This window comes from Pseudopipra pipra, chromosome 1 (assembly GCF_036250125.1).
Source record: "Pseudopipra pipra isolate bDixPip1 chromosome 1, bDixPip1.hap1, whole genome shotgun sequence".
Lineage (NCBI taxonomy): Eukaryota > Metazoa > Chordata > Aves > Passeriformes > Pipridae > Pseudopipra > Pseudopipra pipra.
In genome coordinates this window covers 148,877,494-148,892,914 of record NC_087549.1, presented here as the reverse complement: position 1 = coordinate 148,892,914, position 15,421 = coordinate 148,877,494, and the positions used below count along the sequence as shown (strand labels likewise).

The window sequence follows — 15,421 nt, the reverse complement described above, 5'->3', positions numbered from 1 at the left end:
CACAGCTTTCTCCTGAGGTGGATGTTAAGTTTGGCAAAAGGCTGGTTGATTGCAAAGTGATGTTTCCCATTGACCCAGTATGGTAATTGCATATCAAAAATACATTTGAATAAAGAGGTTCAAGAGACATTTTACTAGAGCAGCCACAGAAAAGTTAAAAGTCATGTTCCTCTGCAGGACACAGTCCAAGCCTTCTATACAGCAGCCATCAAAGTGGTATTTTTTCTGCCTTTGCCCATAACTCTCCAGCAAAAATAAAACTGCAGGTATGTTTCCACAGGAGAACCTTTATCTTCTGCCATTTCCAAACTAAGTGGCTGGAATCAGTTATGTAAGAAAAAGGAAATTTGAATTTTATTTTGCAAGTACAAACTTAAACCAAGCGAACTGTTATTTGTATTTTATTTGCTCTATAAAAGCCTAGGCGTACAAAGAACTTTTTACTGGATATAAACCCCCACATTTTCTTTTCAGGTGTCCATAGAAACACTAGTTTAGCTGAAAATAAATATAAAACCTGCAAAATACCTTAATTTAGTTTTGCTAAGAATTATAAGAAGGATGGGAGTGAAGGGTGGACTAGTTCCTCTTCATTTCAAGCTTGTTGCTTTAATTCCATGTTGCATATGAAGCAACAAACAAAAACTCTATGGAATGTAAAAAGTTCCTATGCCTACAAAAGCCTTAACAATACCACACTGAGCTGAAGAACAACGGCACTGACATGAAAGGATTTTCATTTCTAAGAAATACCTGGCTACACTGGAGTTTAGGAATACATGCATTCCACCCCCTTCTGCAGGGCTGATTTCCAGCAGCACAGACCTACTAACCCAAAATGAGCTTCCTCCCTGGGAGTCTGAGCTGCAGCAGCACAGGGCACTCCAGGTGAGACAGTGGGATGGAGACAGGGTGGTAACTTGGGTCTGGGTGAAAGAGGAGAATCTGCATTTAATAGTACAGACTAAGTGTTATGCTACGTTTAAAATACCGTTCCCAGCTCACAGTGACAAACTGTATTCTCCGCTAACCACAAGTTTTGTACAAAATTTTGAGAAAATTCTCCATTTAGAAAATGGTAAACTCCCTTTTTCATACTCGCAGTGCATTAAGGTACAAACAAAATTGCTGCTTCCCAGGTTCTTTATCACTGCATCTTTCTTAGACTTGTATCCTAAAGGTTCATTTTTCCAAATGGCATAATTTTGGCAGAGGTTGAGGTCAGCACACTCCCAGATTGCATACTGCCTATCCCTCCTGTAGTATTACAGGGATATGTAGATGTTCAGCACCTTGAAATCCAGGCTTGCTATTCAGCTAAAACAAATGTGCAGAGCATGAACATTACAATTATCAGAAAATTAAAAAAATCTGTCTGCATTCAAAGCAAAAATAAAACCGGGAAATTTTGAAATTTCCTGAGGTGCTCTTTTTGATCAACTGGAACTTTGGCTTCCATTCAATTTAGGCATTTCTTCTGTAGTACAATGCAAAATACAAACTACATTGTGAATAATATAAAAGCATTTTTTCCAGACGGGAATGCCGGAACATATCTATTGGGTTTTTTTCTCAAGCACATTTTTTAGCAAGTATGATTTTCTGAAGCAGTTAATAATCAGTGGAGCTGTATTCTCCAATAGAAAGAGGGCTGCTTTTTTTCCTAGTAGAAATTACATATTCCTATAATTTTCATATCTTAGAGTTCTGTAGTTCTACTTGAACCTTCCTGTTCTTTTTTAGAAAAAATTCAAGGAAGCCCTTTATAATAATTCGTCGTGGAAGTGCCTACTCATGGTAAACCATCTAACTCAGGTCCAGTCTAGGCTAAATTGTTGCTGTATATTTTTTCATGTATTTGTGTACTTATGCAAGTCTGAATTAAAATACATGTTTTGATGGAAGAGAAAGCACACATGAAACCACAATCTAAAAACTCATCGGCTCTGTGGAGATGTTGAAAAGGCAAAGTTCACTCGTGTCACAGTAAAGGAACAGATAGTGTGAAGAAGTGATCAGATGGAAAGTATGAAATGAAGGGGGGGAAAAAGGAAGTTTTCCTACAGAAAGAATAATTAAACTGAACTCATTGTGAACAGACACAGTGGAACCCAAGAAGGTAAATGAACTATACACAGCTGGGAATCCAGACATACATTCAGCTTGAAAAAGCTGCCTCAGAAGTCGGGAAATTCAAAGGTAGGTGTCTCACAACAGAGTTTTTTAGGCACCTTCCCCAAAAAGATGGATACTCAAAAGAGCTAGATACTTCTTAACATGCATTTTTGTTAATAATCTGCTCAATCTAAACTATAAAACGTGCTGTGCAACATGACTGAACGAATATCGCTGTGAGAAATATTTCCCCCATGTTTGAGTAATTTGAATTTGTAAGCTAATGTAAGATTTTGTATTAAATAATGTTCTGTGTGCAATTTTCTTTCTTGTAAAGCACTTTGAAGCTTTCAAAGGGCACTCTAGGTTCATAAATAATATGGTATTCTTTGCCAGAACTGTAGGGCATTTCCCATAAATTCCAAATCTTCTTTGCCAGAATTGCAACATGTTGCATGCCAAATCCTGCACACAAATGTTCTACATGTGGCAAATACATATTGGTAAAGACCAGAGGCATGGCATTCCTGGATTTCTTAGAGAGAGTGGGGGCAGGGAAAGAAGTGGGAAGGAATAACAAGGGAGGGAAGAGAGAAAAAAATGTCTGTACATCATTTTAAAAAAAAACCCAAACAACAAAAAAACCACACCCCCACCCCAAACAACCCATAACCAGCACTTATTTATTTTCAAAAGCTAAACTATTTGCTGCATGTAGCACGACCCAGAACTGGGTCTTTAGTTTATCTTCAGTTATGGAAATCAGGCCTCTTTTTCTGAGATGGGTGTAGATTTTCCAAACCCAGATGTTTGTAAAGGTCAGAACACCTGCAATCCCTGCTCCTCCCAGAACATGCCAATGGAAACAGAGCGGCTGCGAACCTGGAGCAGCAGAGTCAGGACTGCCACCACTTCACAGGCTGTGACCATGAATCCCCTTCTTCAGGCAAAGAGGTGAATACATTTCTTATGCCCACGGCTACAGGGAATAAACCAAGGCCAATGTTTATAAAGTGAACTCTCGCCTCTCCGCAGCCTCCCCCATGGACCAAACCACACTCCTGCTGCTGGAGCTTGGAAGAGAAGGGGTGTAAAGCAGCAAGACCCAGAAATTCAATCAGTGCATTTGGCCACATATCACACAGGTTAGATTACTGAAGGGTACTTGGAGTTTAATGTGTCTTTGGTTAAGCATGAACAAAAATGTCACTAAATTTTAAGAAAATGGTGACAAAAATTCTTAATCACTCAGCAACAACCAGCTAGTTTTAAAGGTACCAGAAACTACTTAGACCTAATCAGGTGTTAAGCACCAAGAGTTGCTAAACGTTTACAAAGCAAACTGAAGTTAAAACTGAACTCCACATTCTGCAACACTAAATGAACGTTTTACTACCTGGTTTCTTTTGAGGTGGCAAGAAATGACTGTAAAACCATTGCTCTTGCCAGAACTACATTGCTTAGAGAAAAATATCCTGTGGGTTACCATTTGTTGCCACGATTTACAAAGATACGGTCTATAGTCTGTATCAGTTTCATGTGGAAGTTTTAAAGGGAAAAAGCCTTCTGCAGAGTTTGCAGATTTCTGCATAAGTGTCTGTGTTGTTGCAAAGAGGACCAAGTGGTGCTGTCTCACAAGCTTTTCAAGAAAGCTGGCACATTTCTTCAGATTCATCTCCTGCAAGGTAAGACTCTCCCCTCCGTTGCTTCTGTCTATCCAATAAAAAGCTGATATACTGTCTAAAAGCAGAACACAGAGCGAGGGGTGAGCGCAAAACAGGTTTTCTAAAGAGTAGAGAGTGAGCAGTAACTGAGTGCTGCTGTTGCAGTTGACAAGGAAAAGCCTTCCCAGGCACTGCTTTATCATTTCCTCCGTCCTTTGTGCCAGCCTGTTCTCCAGAATGGTAACCAGGCGGAGCATGTCGAAGTGGTAGTCTGTGTCAATGAACATGACTTCCACTTCCAGCCCTCCTCCCGACTTTGGAATGATGCAGCGGGCTATGAGGTGATAGAGCATTTCTGTTTTTCCTGTTCCTTCTGCACCGTGGAATTCAACGATGTCTCCTGTTCAAAAACAAGGCAGCACGTTGTCAGGTAAGAGCACTTATAGCCCAGGGTCACTTTCCAGTGTTTACTGAACCAATACTCGCTATTCCACAAATTGGAACATGCATTTTGGAAAGTTTGATATGCATTAAAAATGTTTAAATCCTGGTTAGCATCTACAAAGAGACATTTCAATTTTCAAGAAAGGCCTCTAAAGTTGAAAAAATCAACTGGGAACAAAGGTTGAAAACCTCTGCCAATAGCACCTAGGACACCAGTATCAGTGAAAGGTTGGCAACTGGATTTCATTGGTGTCATCACAGGTCGATGAAAGCAGAGGAGGAAGATGTTATACAGAAGTGGCTAAGAAACCATCTACATTATGCACACACAATCAAGGAATAAATTAAAAAGGACAAGCAAAACATAACAAAATTGATATATCAGAGGTCCAAATCATGTTGGCACATCTATTTTTACAGCACAGCCTGTCCTTCAGCATTTCATGTCTTCTATAAGCTTGTTCAGTACCTGCACGTGTCACAAGATACCTACAGGAATCTGTGACTGGTGAAGAGAACACCAGTAGGTTTATTTAGCACTTATATTCTTCTGTGCTGATCATGATATGAAACTGCTTTTTTTGACAAAGGGGACTCAGATTCTTTCAACTCCAGGCTACACCTCTGTGTGAAGCAAAGGATCTCCATTCATAAAAGGATTCAGCCCAATTGCCTCATCCATGTGGGTCAGTAAAATACATATCACATAAATTTAAAATGTTAATTAAAAACAGCAGTCCACTTCATTAGGAAACCAGTTGTTTTGTTGGATGTGAATGCAAGCTATTTTTAAGTCTTATCCAAAGTCTCCTGATGTCTTGAGCCAGAATCTAAAAAACGTTAATTTTTTTTTTATAAATTCTTAATTTTGGGAACTGGATTATTTATTTATGACATTTTGGATTTTAGGCAGAAGGGTAAATACGTGCAGTAAGGAGAGTCACACAACTGTAATTGCAGGAAGGTGAGAGATTTCCATGGCCTTGGCAAGTGCAAATGGCATAACAGCTTTTCATAGGGAGATGTGAGAGCAGAGAATTAATTGCAACTTTCCTTAAACATGTTTGTGCCTGCCCGAGTTAACAGGGTTTTTCAAGTCACTGCTCATCTTCCAGAGGATGTCCTTGTTCACAAGTGTGTATAATGTCAAGATGCAGCTCAGGATGAGGGGCAGAGGGTGGTGGGGAAGAAACCAAGCTCTTACTTCACCCTTTGCAAGCATTAAAAGCAATTTACACCTGATGTGACAAGTCTGCCCATTTCCGTGGCACTCACACTGCCCGCCTCTCCATAATGGGATTCCTGCTGCTCCATGACTGCAACTCCATTTCTATGAATTTCTGATACTTCAAAATTTATTAAAAAGCTTGACTGCCTCCCAAACCTTTACTTAGCTGTTTCAAATGGCTCACCCACTTTTGAGATGAAAGACCACTACACTTGCTGGGACACAAATCTTCATTTTCTCTTCCTGTCCAGGGGTCAGGAATGTCCAACTCTGGCACTTGCAGCCAGTGGCTGCTCTGCTGTCACACAGCCTGTGCCAGCGACCTAACCACGCCCTGGTAGGGTGAGACAGCAGCTTGGAAGAACTCCTCCTAAATGTCCTGGTAGGTCATTCCCTCATATTTCATCTATTGGAATATTTTAGAACAATTGCACAAGGCACCTCTTGTTAAGGTACAAAGTGTATTTTCTGTCTGCCACTGGCTTTGTGCCACCCTGACTGGCATTTCTGAATCCACACCAGTAAGTGAATGGGGCCAACATGCAATACAGGTGCCTCACCTGCCTTTACAGCAAAATATGACCTATTTGATTCAAAAAGTTATTCTGGGAAATAAATGCTCCACTTTTTCCATTTGAAGATGCTCTAACAGGATGTCTGTGTGCTACAGAATAACACTGGATGAGATTTTGCTATTGGCAGAACTACTAAACTTACTTAAGTAAAAACTCTAAAAATTGAATGATAAAAATCAGTCTCAGAAGTTTTTGTGGTGGTGGTTTATAAATGTTGACAGCAAGACAGCCAAGCACCCCTCAAAGTTTGTTCAACATTGCTGAAAAAGATACACAGCTGCACTGTAGTTTGACCAAGACACTGGAGTTACTTTGAAAAGAGTAACAGCTTGGACTGCAAGAAAACCTCAAGAAGGCTGGGGATTTCTGTGCCTTCCTGATTATCCCAGAGGTTGCCCACAAGAAGAACGGGTGCAAAACAGAAGCCATTTATAGCAACATCTATAAATGTAGGGTTTCATTGAATTAGCAACCAGGCTGTTAGAGTAAGATAAGAGGGGAAATTCATTCCTCTGGATCAGAGAGGACAAACCATGACACAGCAGAGGAGGAAGTGAGGCCAGCAATGTTTTCAAGAAGCCTTTGACACGCTCACAATAGGTCACAGAACAAACTGAGTGATCAATGCTAGCATGAGGCATTAACGTCAAAATAACTTTGAAAGGAGGATTAGTAAAAAGACACTGTCACAGGATGAGAACAGGCTGAGAGGGAGAGTAGGAACAGACACTTTAAACATGGAAGAAGGTTAATGGGAATTTTTTCTATTAGAACAGGTGTTGGCAGACGTTAAACATATCAGTAGATGAACGTTCCATTAGCTTGGCAAAACATGTAGAAGACAAACTAATTGGGTTAATAAAGACTTAAGTTTGCGAAGACTTAACAGATGGAGCTGGATAAGCAGAGTGATTTCATATGAAATTCAGCAGTGATGAATTCAAGAAGTAGATTTTAAGGAGTCACCCAACACATTGCTTGGCTCATGGTAGCTTGAACTGGCCCACGACGGGCAGACTAAAGACAACAACAGTCCACTGCTATGAACCAGCGTGCAGGATAAGCTAAGTGATGCTGCATAAATGTAAATATTTACACAACACTAATATATTTTTAACTGAAACTTTGTGCTCAGTCCTGGTCATCAATTTGGTGTTACCTTTTGAATGAGAGGAGCCTTGTTTCTGTCTGTAATCATTCCACCAGCAAATGCTGGCTGAACTATTTTCTGACACCGCAGTTCCACACAGGCTGTTGGAATACTCAGCAATAACTCTGTGGATTTCACATCATCCCATACCTTGAAGTTACTGGGCTGGTGATTTACAACAGTGTGCAGAAGCTGTCGCTAATATTTATACCATTTATAAGTGAAGTAGAAGGGCCCAATATTTATTCCAAGTTAATGTTGGGTGTCATGCTATTGCTGAACATCAGAGCTTTACACTGACACCCACACCTTCATGCCACAGGCACAGGAGAAATATGACTGGCAATAGGGGAAGATTATTTAAAGCTTGTGTCACTTTTGCTCCATTCCAGAAGAGCTTAAATGGTATGTAATTAATGTGCTTATGTGTTCTTAAATATGCAAGTCCATCATAATTAGAAGCAGTACCTATATTACCTGTCCCTATTTTATAGTACTCTGACGTGCACGTAAGGAACACTTAACTACAACGTAACATTTGGTAGTTTATTGAAATTTCATGTATATGTTTGTTTTAAATACCATCAACAAAAATAAAATTTAGGTCCTTGCATTACTTTAATCACAGCATTTTAGATTAAGAGCTGTTCAGTACAGACTTCGTGGGCAATCTATCACAGCATTCCACAGTGACCCACTAAAAGTCAGCTTCATGACAAATGGAGAGGAAGGTCTTCAGCAGGGATTTAGGACTGAATAATGAGAACACACATCAAAACAAATGGGCTCAAATGAATACCGTGGTATTAAAAGACAAAGCAAAAACGTAATAGAAGGTGAAGTCAATTTATGTATATACAGCTAAAGATCTGTGCTAATATGTTAGGCAGCTTCGTTGATGTCAGCCAAAAAGCATGGCAAATTATGGGTAATAATTGATGCCATTTGTTCAATGCAGAAGAAAAATACAAGTGCTTCAAAAGCTCAATAACTCTGTTGGCACAGAGAAACCAGTGATGAATTTTATAAGGTTTCCAGCCATCTTAGAACTGAGGTTCTGGAACAGTCTTTGGACAGACATGAACAACCTACTTAACTTTAAGAGCAAAGCAAATAATTTGACATGAAATTATGTAATGCTGTGGACTTTGGGCAATTACTAACCCTCAAGAAGGCTTCCTAAAGTCTGTTCAACCAGAACACGGCCAGTTTAGCCTCAAACTTCTGTTTCTCGTGTGTAAAGTTAACTAGAAAAAATCCCAGACTAAAATATCAGCATTTTCTATTAGTGCATTTTTTTAAAATATAAAGATCTTGTCTTTTAAAATAATTAAGAATTTGAGAGCCTTGTGAAACATATACCAATTTCCTTACTGTTTCTAATTCTTCCTGTGGATAACAAAGAGCTTCAGAATTGAGAGTATTTAAATATTCTTCTGTGCTCCACTTGCACTGGCTTACCAGTATTTTTCTGCCCTTTATCCTTGTTATGTCACATTTGAAACTTTTGGGGCAGGAATCATATACTGCTAAACCCCATAGGTATTCTCAAGTGCAGCAAAACAACACAGGGATAGTCTCACAGTGACTGTGTTTGCAGACTAAGCATCATCTCTCCTCCAATTATGCTGATTCTTTTAATTGCTTTTTCTGCTATTTCTTCTGAACCTTCTACATTTGCAGGAATTCAAACTGCAGACAAGTGTGCTGATAACCACTGCAGCCACACACTTGCCATATGAAATCCACTCACTCATACATTCATTCCACAACAGTAGTACCTCACCCACAAGATCCTTGCATTTTGCCATTCATGTGCCTTTTTTCCTACATATTTCTAATTTTGTGTAATCGGAGTTGTCTCTTCCATTAGGAAATTCAAGAAATGTCACACAATCTGGAAAACCAATCTGACTTCCTGAATAGTGTGTTAATTTCTATTTAGCTCATAAATACATCCAATTTTGACCTTAAAACTTCTTCCTAGAAGAATCTCTCTTAAACTTGTAGTACTGGTGTCTTTGGGAGGTTGCTTGATTTCTCCAGTTTGAAATTCTCCATGAGCCATGTTGATCCAAACATTGCCCGTGAACTCATTCAGCTGATTAGTGCCTATGTCCACAATGGAATTGTTTCAAAAGTTCCATCTAAGTATAATTAGGATTTTTCAGGCCACAAATGAATGGCTTGATGACTTGGCTTTACTGAAAAGTACTGTTTGCTCATGCCCCTTATCCTAAATTTTCCAGACCGCTCTATATCACTGAACTCTTTGCTATTTACTGAACCTCATGTTCTTTGCAAATTTCTGCAGTTATGACTTTGTGGTGGTTGTTTAGACCACTGACTAAAAAAACCTAAGAGGTTTAATGACAGACTCTACAATAAAATGGTGTAAAACTACTAAAAACTGACCAATGTGCTTGGTACTTACTCACCTACACCTGTGTTTTGATATGCATGAAGCAGATTTTAAAGTCCACTTAATAATGTTTGGAATGGTGACTTTGCATCATTCCATTTTATCTAGTTTGCATAGAAATACATCAACAATTAAAATTCTGATCCAGGGCAAAATCATCTACTTGTAAGATTATGTCTGTCGCATTGCTCTGAGAACACTTTTACACGGACATTTTTCCATAAATGGGATAAAGACACATTTTTACCATGAACAGGAGATCCTTCCTCAGCAAACAGATAAGGTTCCAGATTCTTCAGAGAGCTTCTGCCCTCGAGTCGCGCCAGCAGCTTTTAAAGACAAGACAGAGAGACATGCTGTTAACTCAAAATAATGGACCTAAGGAATAAACCCTAAATCTAAATGACAGTTTTCCATGACAGCCCTATATCAAAAGATTAGCCTGATTTTAAAAATGTTTTCAAAAATACACATGGAAACATACAGGCTGGACTACAGGCAGTTCCATCCTCACAAACAATGAGCACACGGATTCAATGGCAATGAGGAGTGGATATATTAGGGGAAATAAAAGCTCAAAAAGAAAAGCTGCACAGATAGATTAGCAAGAGGGACTGCCTCTGGTACACAGCAGTGCTGCCACTGGGAAGAACAAAGGGAAAGAAGATCATTTGTAACAACCACCACCTTCACAAAAAACTACTGGTTGAGAGGTGAAACCTTACCCATCATCAGTCTCCTGAGTCAGTCCCTTTGAGCATTTTTAAGTAAAACCATGTGCATTTCACCTGAAAAGTTACACAGGACTCCTCTGGGCTACAATCCTATTATATCATAGTTACTTGTTCAAACAGAGTATGGATTAAGAATGATCAAAAGTAATTAGTCACCAGTGGCCCTGCAAGAACCTTTCTAAAGCAAGCTTGAATTTGTAAAGCATGTTCTCCAAAGCCCCTTGTAAACCAAGACCATTGTAAAACAAATTAGTTCAAAGTTCATGGACAGTTTCTTAAATGGAGAGGTATTTGCATAGCAAGTAGACAGGTATTCACATAACCTGTGTTATTAGTAATTCTGGCACACTGCATAAACCAAGAACTAAGATTTCCCCCAGTACCAGAGCTGTTATTCCCTACATGTATTCCCTACACATGAGAAAGGACATTATTGGGATACTCAGTGTCACCAGAGCACGTACCCTGGTGCCAAATACTTCATTCTCCAACACGCCCAGCTGTCATTTAACGATCTGAACGAAACAAATCCTGTTCAGCTTTAGCCCATCCTCCTCAAGACCAAACCAGCAGTAAGCACACACCTTTAAACACCTGCTGCCTTCTCTTGCTTTCCTCTATGCCACATCCACAAGCAACACTTGCTCTGAATTGTCTTAACAGTTTTTTAAAGAGTTGTGTTTGCCTTTCATAGTAGAATAAAACTCCATTAAATGACCCTGAATTTACTTCAAGTGGTCACGATGGGAATGTATGACATTTTCATTGACATTTTAATGGTCCCCTCCATTAACAAAATGTCAGCATGTTTGCCTTGGCCCACTCACACCTATCCAGGAGAGTTTTCTGACTCGTCCACTGAAGGGCCAGAAAAACACCTGAATTGACCTTGCTCTGGATCTGTGGATCCTCCCATTACATTTCACATATTTGTGCAGCACAGAAAACACTCACATGGTGAGCTCTGGAGTCTTTTGGGAACCAGTAGGGTTCTGTGACCCAGACAAAGGAAAAATCCAAATGGACATATGTACACAAGAATACAGGAATGGATCTTGGGACACATAAACCAGATTTCAACTACCAAGAAAGACCCTACATGTGCAGCTCTTCTGTGCAAGCAGCTGCCAGTGCCTGGCCCTGGCCCCTGGCTAGAAGGGCTGGGAATTCACCCCCTCATCCAGCAGTGGGAGTTGAGAGAAAGAGGAAAACCACCACAGGCTGCTGCTTGCTGATGCTCTTCGGTTCTTAGCAGAGGAAGCACCTCTCCAGCACTCTGGGATAACAAGGGGCTGGATCACGGGCACTGCTGGGTCCAGGAGTCACAACCATCGCTGGGCTAAACACATTTCTGCAGCCTCCTGCTCCTAAATTTATTTCTACGTTAACAATACATCCTCTGCAGTTTATTTCTTCTGAAACAATGAGCCCATGTCTCCTCTTAGACTGTCACCTCTTTAAGCTTACTGCCAGAGCTTTGGAAACACAAGGTAGATTGATGGGCATCATTTAAATATGAATCTGCAGTTATTTAAATGACAAGTTTATATATTGATTTTAAATAACTACAGGTGCTTACTCTGAGCACTGCTCATGTAGGTAATTTATGGTAATTTGCTGATGATAGCGCACCTGTGTTTTTATCAAACTTGTATTTACTTCCGAGATCTGAAGCAGAATCTCCAAAGGCACTTGCCTCATTAATGTCGTGCTGGGAGCAACGGGGTTCTTGGCAGAAACAGGAACAATTTTCCTTCAACTCTCACAAAGGTTTGTCCACACCAGAGCAGAAGTGACAGAGGCAAAGCTGAGATGAGGCACCAGACAGGCAATCCCCTCACCTTTGCCCGCATTCCAGGCAGGGACAGCAAGGGGCTTTCCAAATCGGCAAAAGCCACCCTGGCTCTGTTCCAGGGCAGCATTTCCATTCTGCCTCCCCACATATTCACGTGTAAAATGAGGAGGAGGAGAAATCTACAGGATTTAAAGGTTAATCTGGAGAGTGAACATCAGGTGTCCCAGGCTTTGCCACAGACACTGTACAGCACACAGCACTGCAGAAGAGTTTTGAGTTGGAAGAGCTTGGGAAAAAATCCCCAAGACAATATCAATTACATATTAGAGATTTCAGATTCCATAATCTAACTGTAGATGCTCATTTATTCTTTCATAAGCTTCTTTTCATCTTCTTTTACACAAAACACCACCTTTTAGCAACCTGCTAGTGGTAGGTCTTCACTCTTAGGTGTTCTTCAAATGTAATTATGCCAGCAAGAAACTGCACATCTGTGCAGTCACATGTAGAAAACAAGTTATACAGAAGAGTCAGACAGCAGGTAGGTTAAATTTCATTAATGACAAGGCTGATGGGACTCAAATATTTCAACTATGCCTTTTATAATTTATCAAATTTTTAATAAACAAATACGCATATGGACAGTCCCACTGACTAATGCATGATGTGCTTATACTTTATTGGTTTCAACAGAGCTATGCATAAATGGAAGCACACATGTAGGTCTTGTCAGGAATGAGAGATTACTTCATTAAAATGTTAAAGAAATTCAAATCAAATACTCCAGCTCTGTTAGAGGCCGTGAGCTAACCTACAGGCTGTTTACACATACAAACCTATCTGGAGTACGAGACAAAACTTAATTTTCAACCACTATAACCGCTCTGACTGAGCTTTTGTAAACTTTGGGCATGAAGACGTATGCAAGCAATTTATAATTAATTTTACTGTGATACACCAAGGGTGTTTTGTGAGAAGTTCTAATTTGTCGTATTAATTATATTGAATAATAAGAGTACAAGACTGTTGTTCCAGGATAACCTGATCTTATATGCAGGAGGCTATTTGAGGAAGTATTGTTTTAAATTAAGTGTTTTCTGTTTCAAGGGCTTTTACCATTTTTTTTCTGGACCATGTATTCATACATTAACCATTCTTAACCCACTGGTTATCAATTCCTCCCTCGGTCCAGGCTGGCTATCCATCCATCGCAGCCAGTTGATGCCATGTGCATTCCCTGCTGGCACCACTCCATGGACAAATAAATGCATTCACCCCCTTGGACATAGCACAACTCATGTCCTTTATTCATGTCCATTTGCTGATAGTGGGCATCTGGTACTATTTTTTTTTTAAGTGTCAAAAGGGCTTAAGAGCCACTGAAAAAACATGGAGCTTTATCAAGAAATAAATGTTACCACATATTTCTATGTTTCTATATGAACTATTTGATGTATTCTGATAGTTACACACAAATCTCCAAGCAATTAAGTTGATGATTGCAAAGTGGAAGTTTCTAACAAATACGCCACTCAGCAGAGAAAAAAAACCCAAACCAAACCAAAAACAAAGGCAACAAACCCCCAAACTCAAACCCTTTTTCTCCTAGAGAAGGAAAGCAATTCCACCTTCCACAGAATCATAGAATCGTTAAAGCTAGAAGAGACCTTTAAGATCACCAACTCCAAACGTTTAAACCAAACCTTCCTCAAAGCCCTTCTTCCTTAGGCACCCACTCTTGGGATGGGAGAGCGAAGGGAACATTTACAAAGAATTCCCGAGACACCCGACCCGCCTGCCCCGGCGCCCACCCGCATCCCCACACACAGGCAGGGCAGGGACGCCCGGGACTCTGATCCCGCCTGGAGCCGCTGCCACCCACGGAAACCCTCCAGGGACCCCCGCAGGCGGCTGAACCCTCCCCCCGCTTCTTCCCCCACACCCCGGCCCTTCGGGAGGCTCCGCGGGCGCTCCCCCAAGGGCGCTCTGGGGAGCGCCCGGCGCTTCCCCCTCCCCCGGCTGCGGCCTCGCCCGGCCCTCCCCGCCCGGGCCCCGCGGCTGAGGGGGGCCGGGGCGGGGGCGAGGGCAGCGCCTCACCTGCGTGCCCGACTCCGCCCTGCGGGGCGCGTCACCCATGGCGGGCTCAGGGGCCGCCGATCCCGATCCCGGTCCCGATCCCGCCGCCCCGCAGCGCCCCCGCCCGGCCGCCCCGTCTGCGCCTGCGCGGCTCGGCCCCCCGGGAGCACGGGGTGGAGCCCCCGGTCTGAGGAGTCGCGGGTTCGAGTCCCGCCCCGGGCTCAACTGGCGGCCACCCGCCTGCCCATCCTACGTGGCTTGGGATTCCTTGGCTACTGCAGGGAGAATCACAGAATCAATGTGTGAATAGACCTCTGATACCACCGAGGCCAACCTATTACTGAACAACACCATGTCAACTAGACCATGTGGCACAGTGCCACGTCCAGTCTGTCCTTAAACACCTCCAGGGATGGCGGCCCGACCACCTCCCTGGGTAGCCCATTCCTATGTCTAATCACCCTTCTGTGAAGAAATTCCTCCTAATGTCCAACCTAAACCTCCCCTGGTGCAACTCAAGGCCATGTCCTCTCATCCTGTCACTGGCTGCCTGAAAGAAGAGGCTGACCTGCACATCAATGTGGCTGTTTATTTATTTTAAAGATCCATCTTTTTATAGGTTTTTGTGGGATTTTTTCCTGCTCCTGATGAAATGGGGCAGGTGGCTGGGTTGGTGTGACTCAGAGGATGCTCCTCTGTGACACTGGGGTAGCCGTGACTCAAGGGAAGCTCATTCGCGTGGCCACAATTAAACTCTTGACGCCTTGGAATCTTTGCCAAAGCCAGCTATCAATTACGGCTTAAATTAAAAGGGATGTTTTAAATATGTCCCTGTAATGAACTGGGCTTGTGTGGTGTGTGACACCCTGGGGCAGGAGCCGATGTCCAGCTAGTCCCTCGTGTCAGCTCTGTGCTCGTGGCTGGCAGCAGGACCTGCTCCCCCTGAGGACTACGACCTGTCTGCTGATGTTGTGCCACCTGGGGAGGCAAGAGGGATGGGCACAGGGAAAGCATGGGAGAACCAGTTTGTGTTTTCCATAGGCTAAGTGCAAAACCAGCAGGATAAGAATAGCAGCTCCCAGTATCTGCATATCAAAGAGCTCTGAAGATATGATCTCTTTGGGTCTACAGAGGTTATCGGTGATACTGCACGTCCTTACAGTTACAAGGAGAAACTGGTGGTGGAGTTCTCTGTTCCTTCAAAGAAATCACGTTTGC

General features: G+C 41.9%; 1 protein-coding gene across 1 annotated transcript; it reads right to left on the bottom strand.

The window, feature by feature from the left end:
• Window positions 1–3,261: 3,261 nt before the first annotated feature.
• Window positions 3,262–14,335, bottom strand: XRCC2 (X-ray repair cross complementing 2). The gene is made up of 3 exons (XM_064638607.1): window positions 14,225–14,335; window positions 9,846–9,927; window positions 3,262–4,179 (listed from the first exon to the last, which is right to left on the bottom strand). Exons 1-3 carry the CDS (start codon window positions 14,261–14,263, stop codon window positions 3,464–3,466), a joined length of 837 nt encoding a protein of 278 aa, XP_064494677.1. The 5' UTR covers window positions 14,264–14,335; the 3' UTR covers window positions 3,262–3,463.
• Window positions 14,336–15,421: the final 1,086 nt, after the last annotated feature.

Bases quoted from the DNA above. Each gene is read 5' to 3' on its own strand.
- XRCC2 (XM_064638607.1), bottom strand. From the start codon at position 14,263: ATGGGTGACGCGCCCCGCAGGGCGGAGTCGGGCACGCAG. The intron at 9,928-14,224 runs GTGAGGCGCTGC...TGTCTTTAAAAG, and splicing joins GGGCGGAGTCGGGCACGCAG to CTGCTGGCGCGACTCGAGGG. The intron at 4,180-9,845 runs GTAAAAATGTGT...GTTTTTGAACAG, and splicing joins GGAAGGATCTCCTGTTCATG to GAGACATCGTTGAATTCCAC.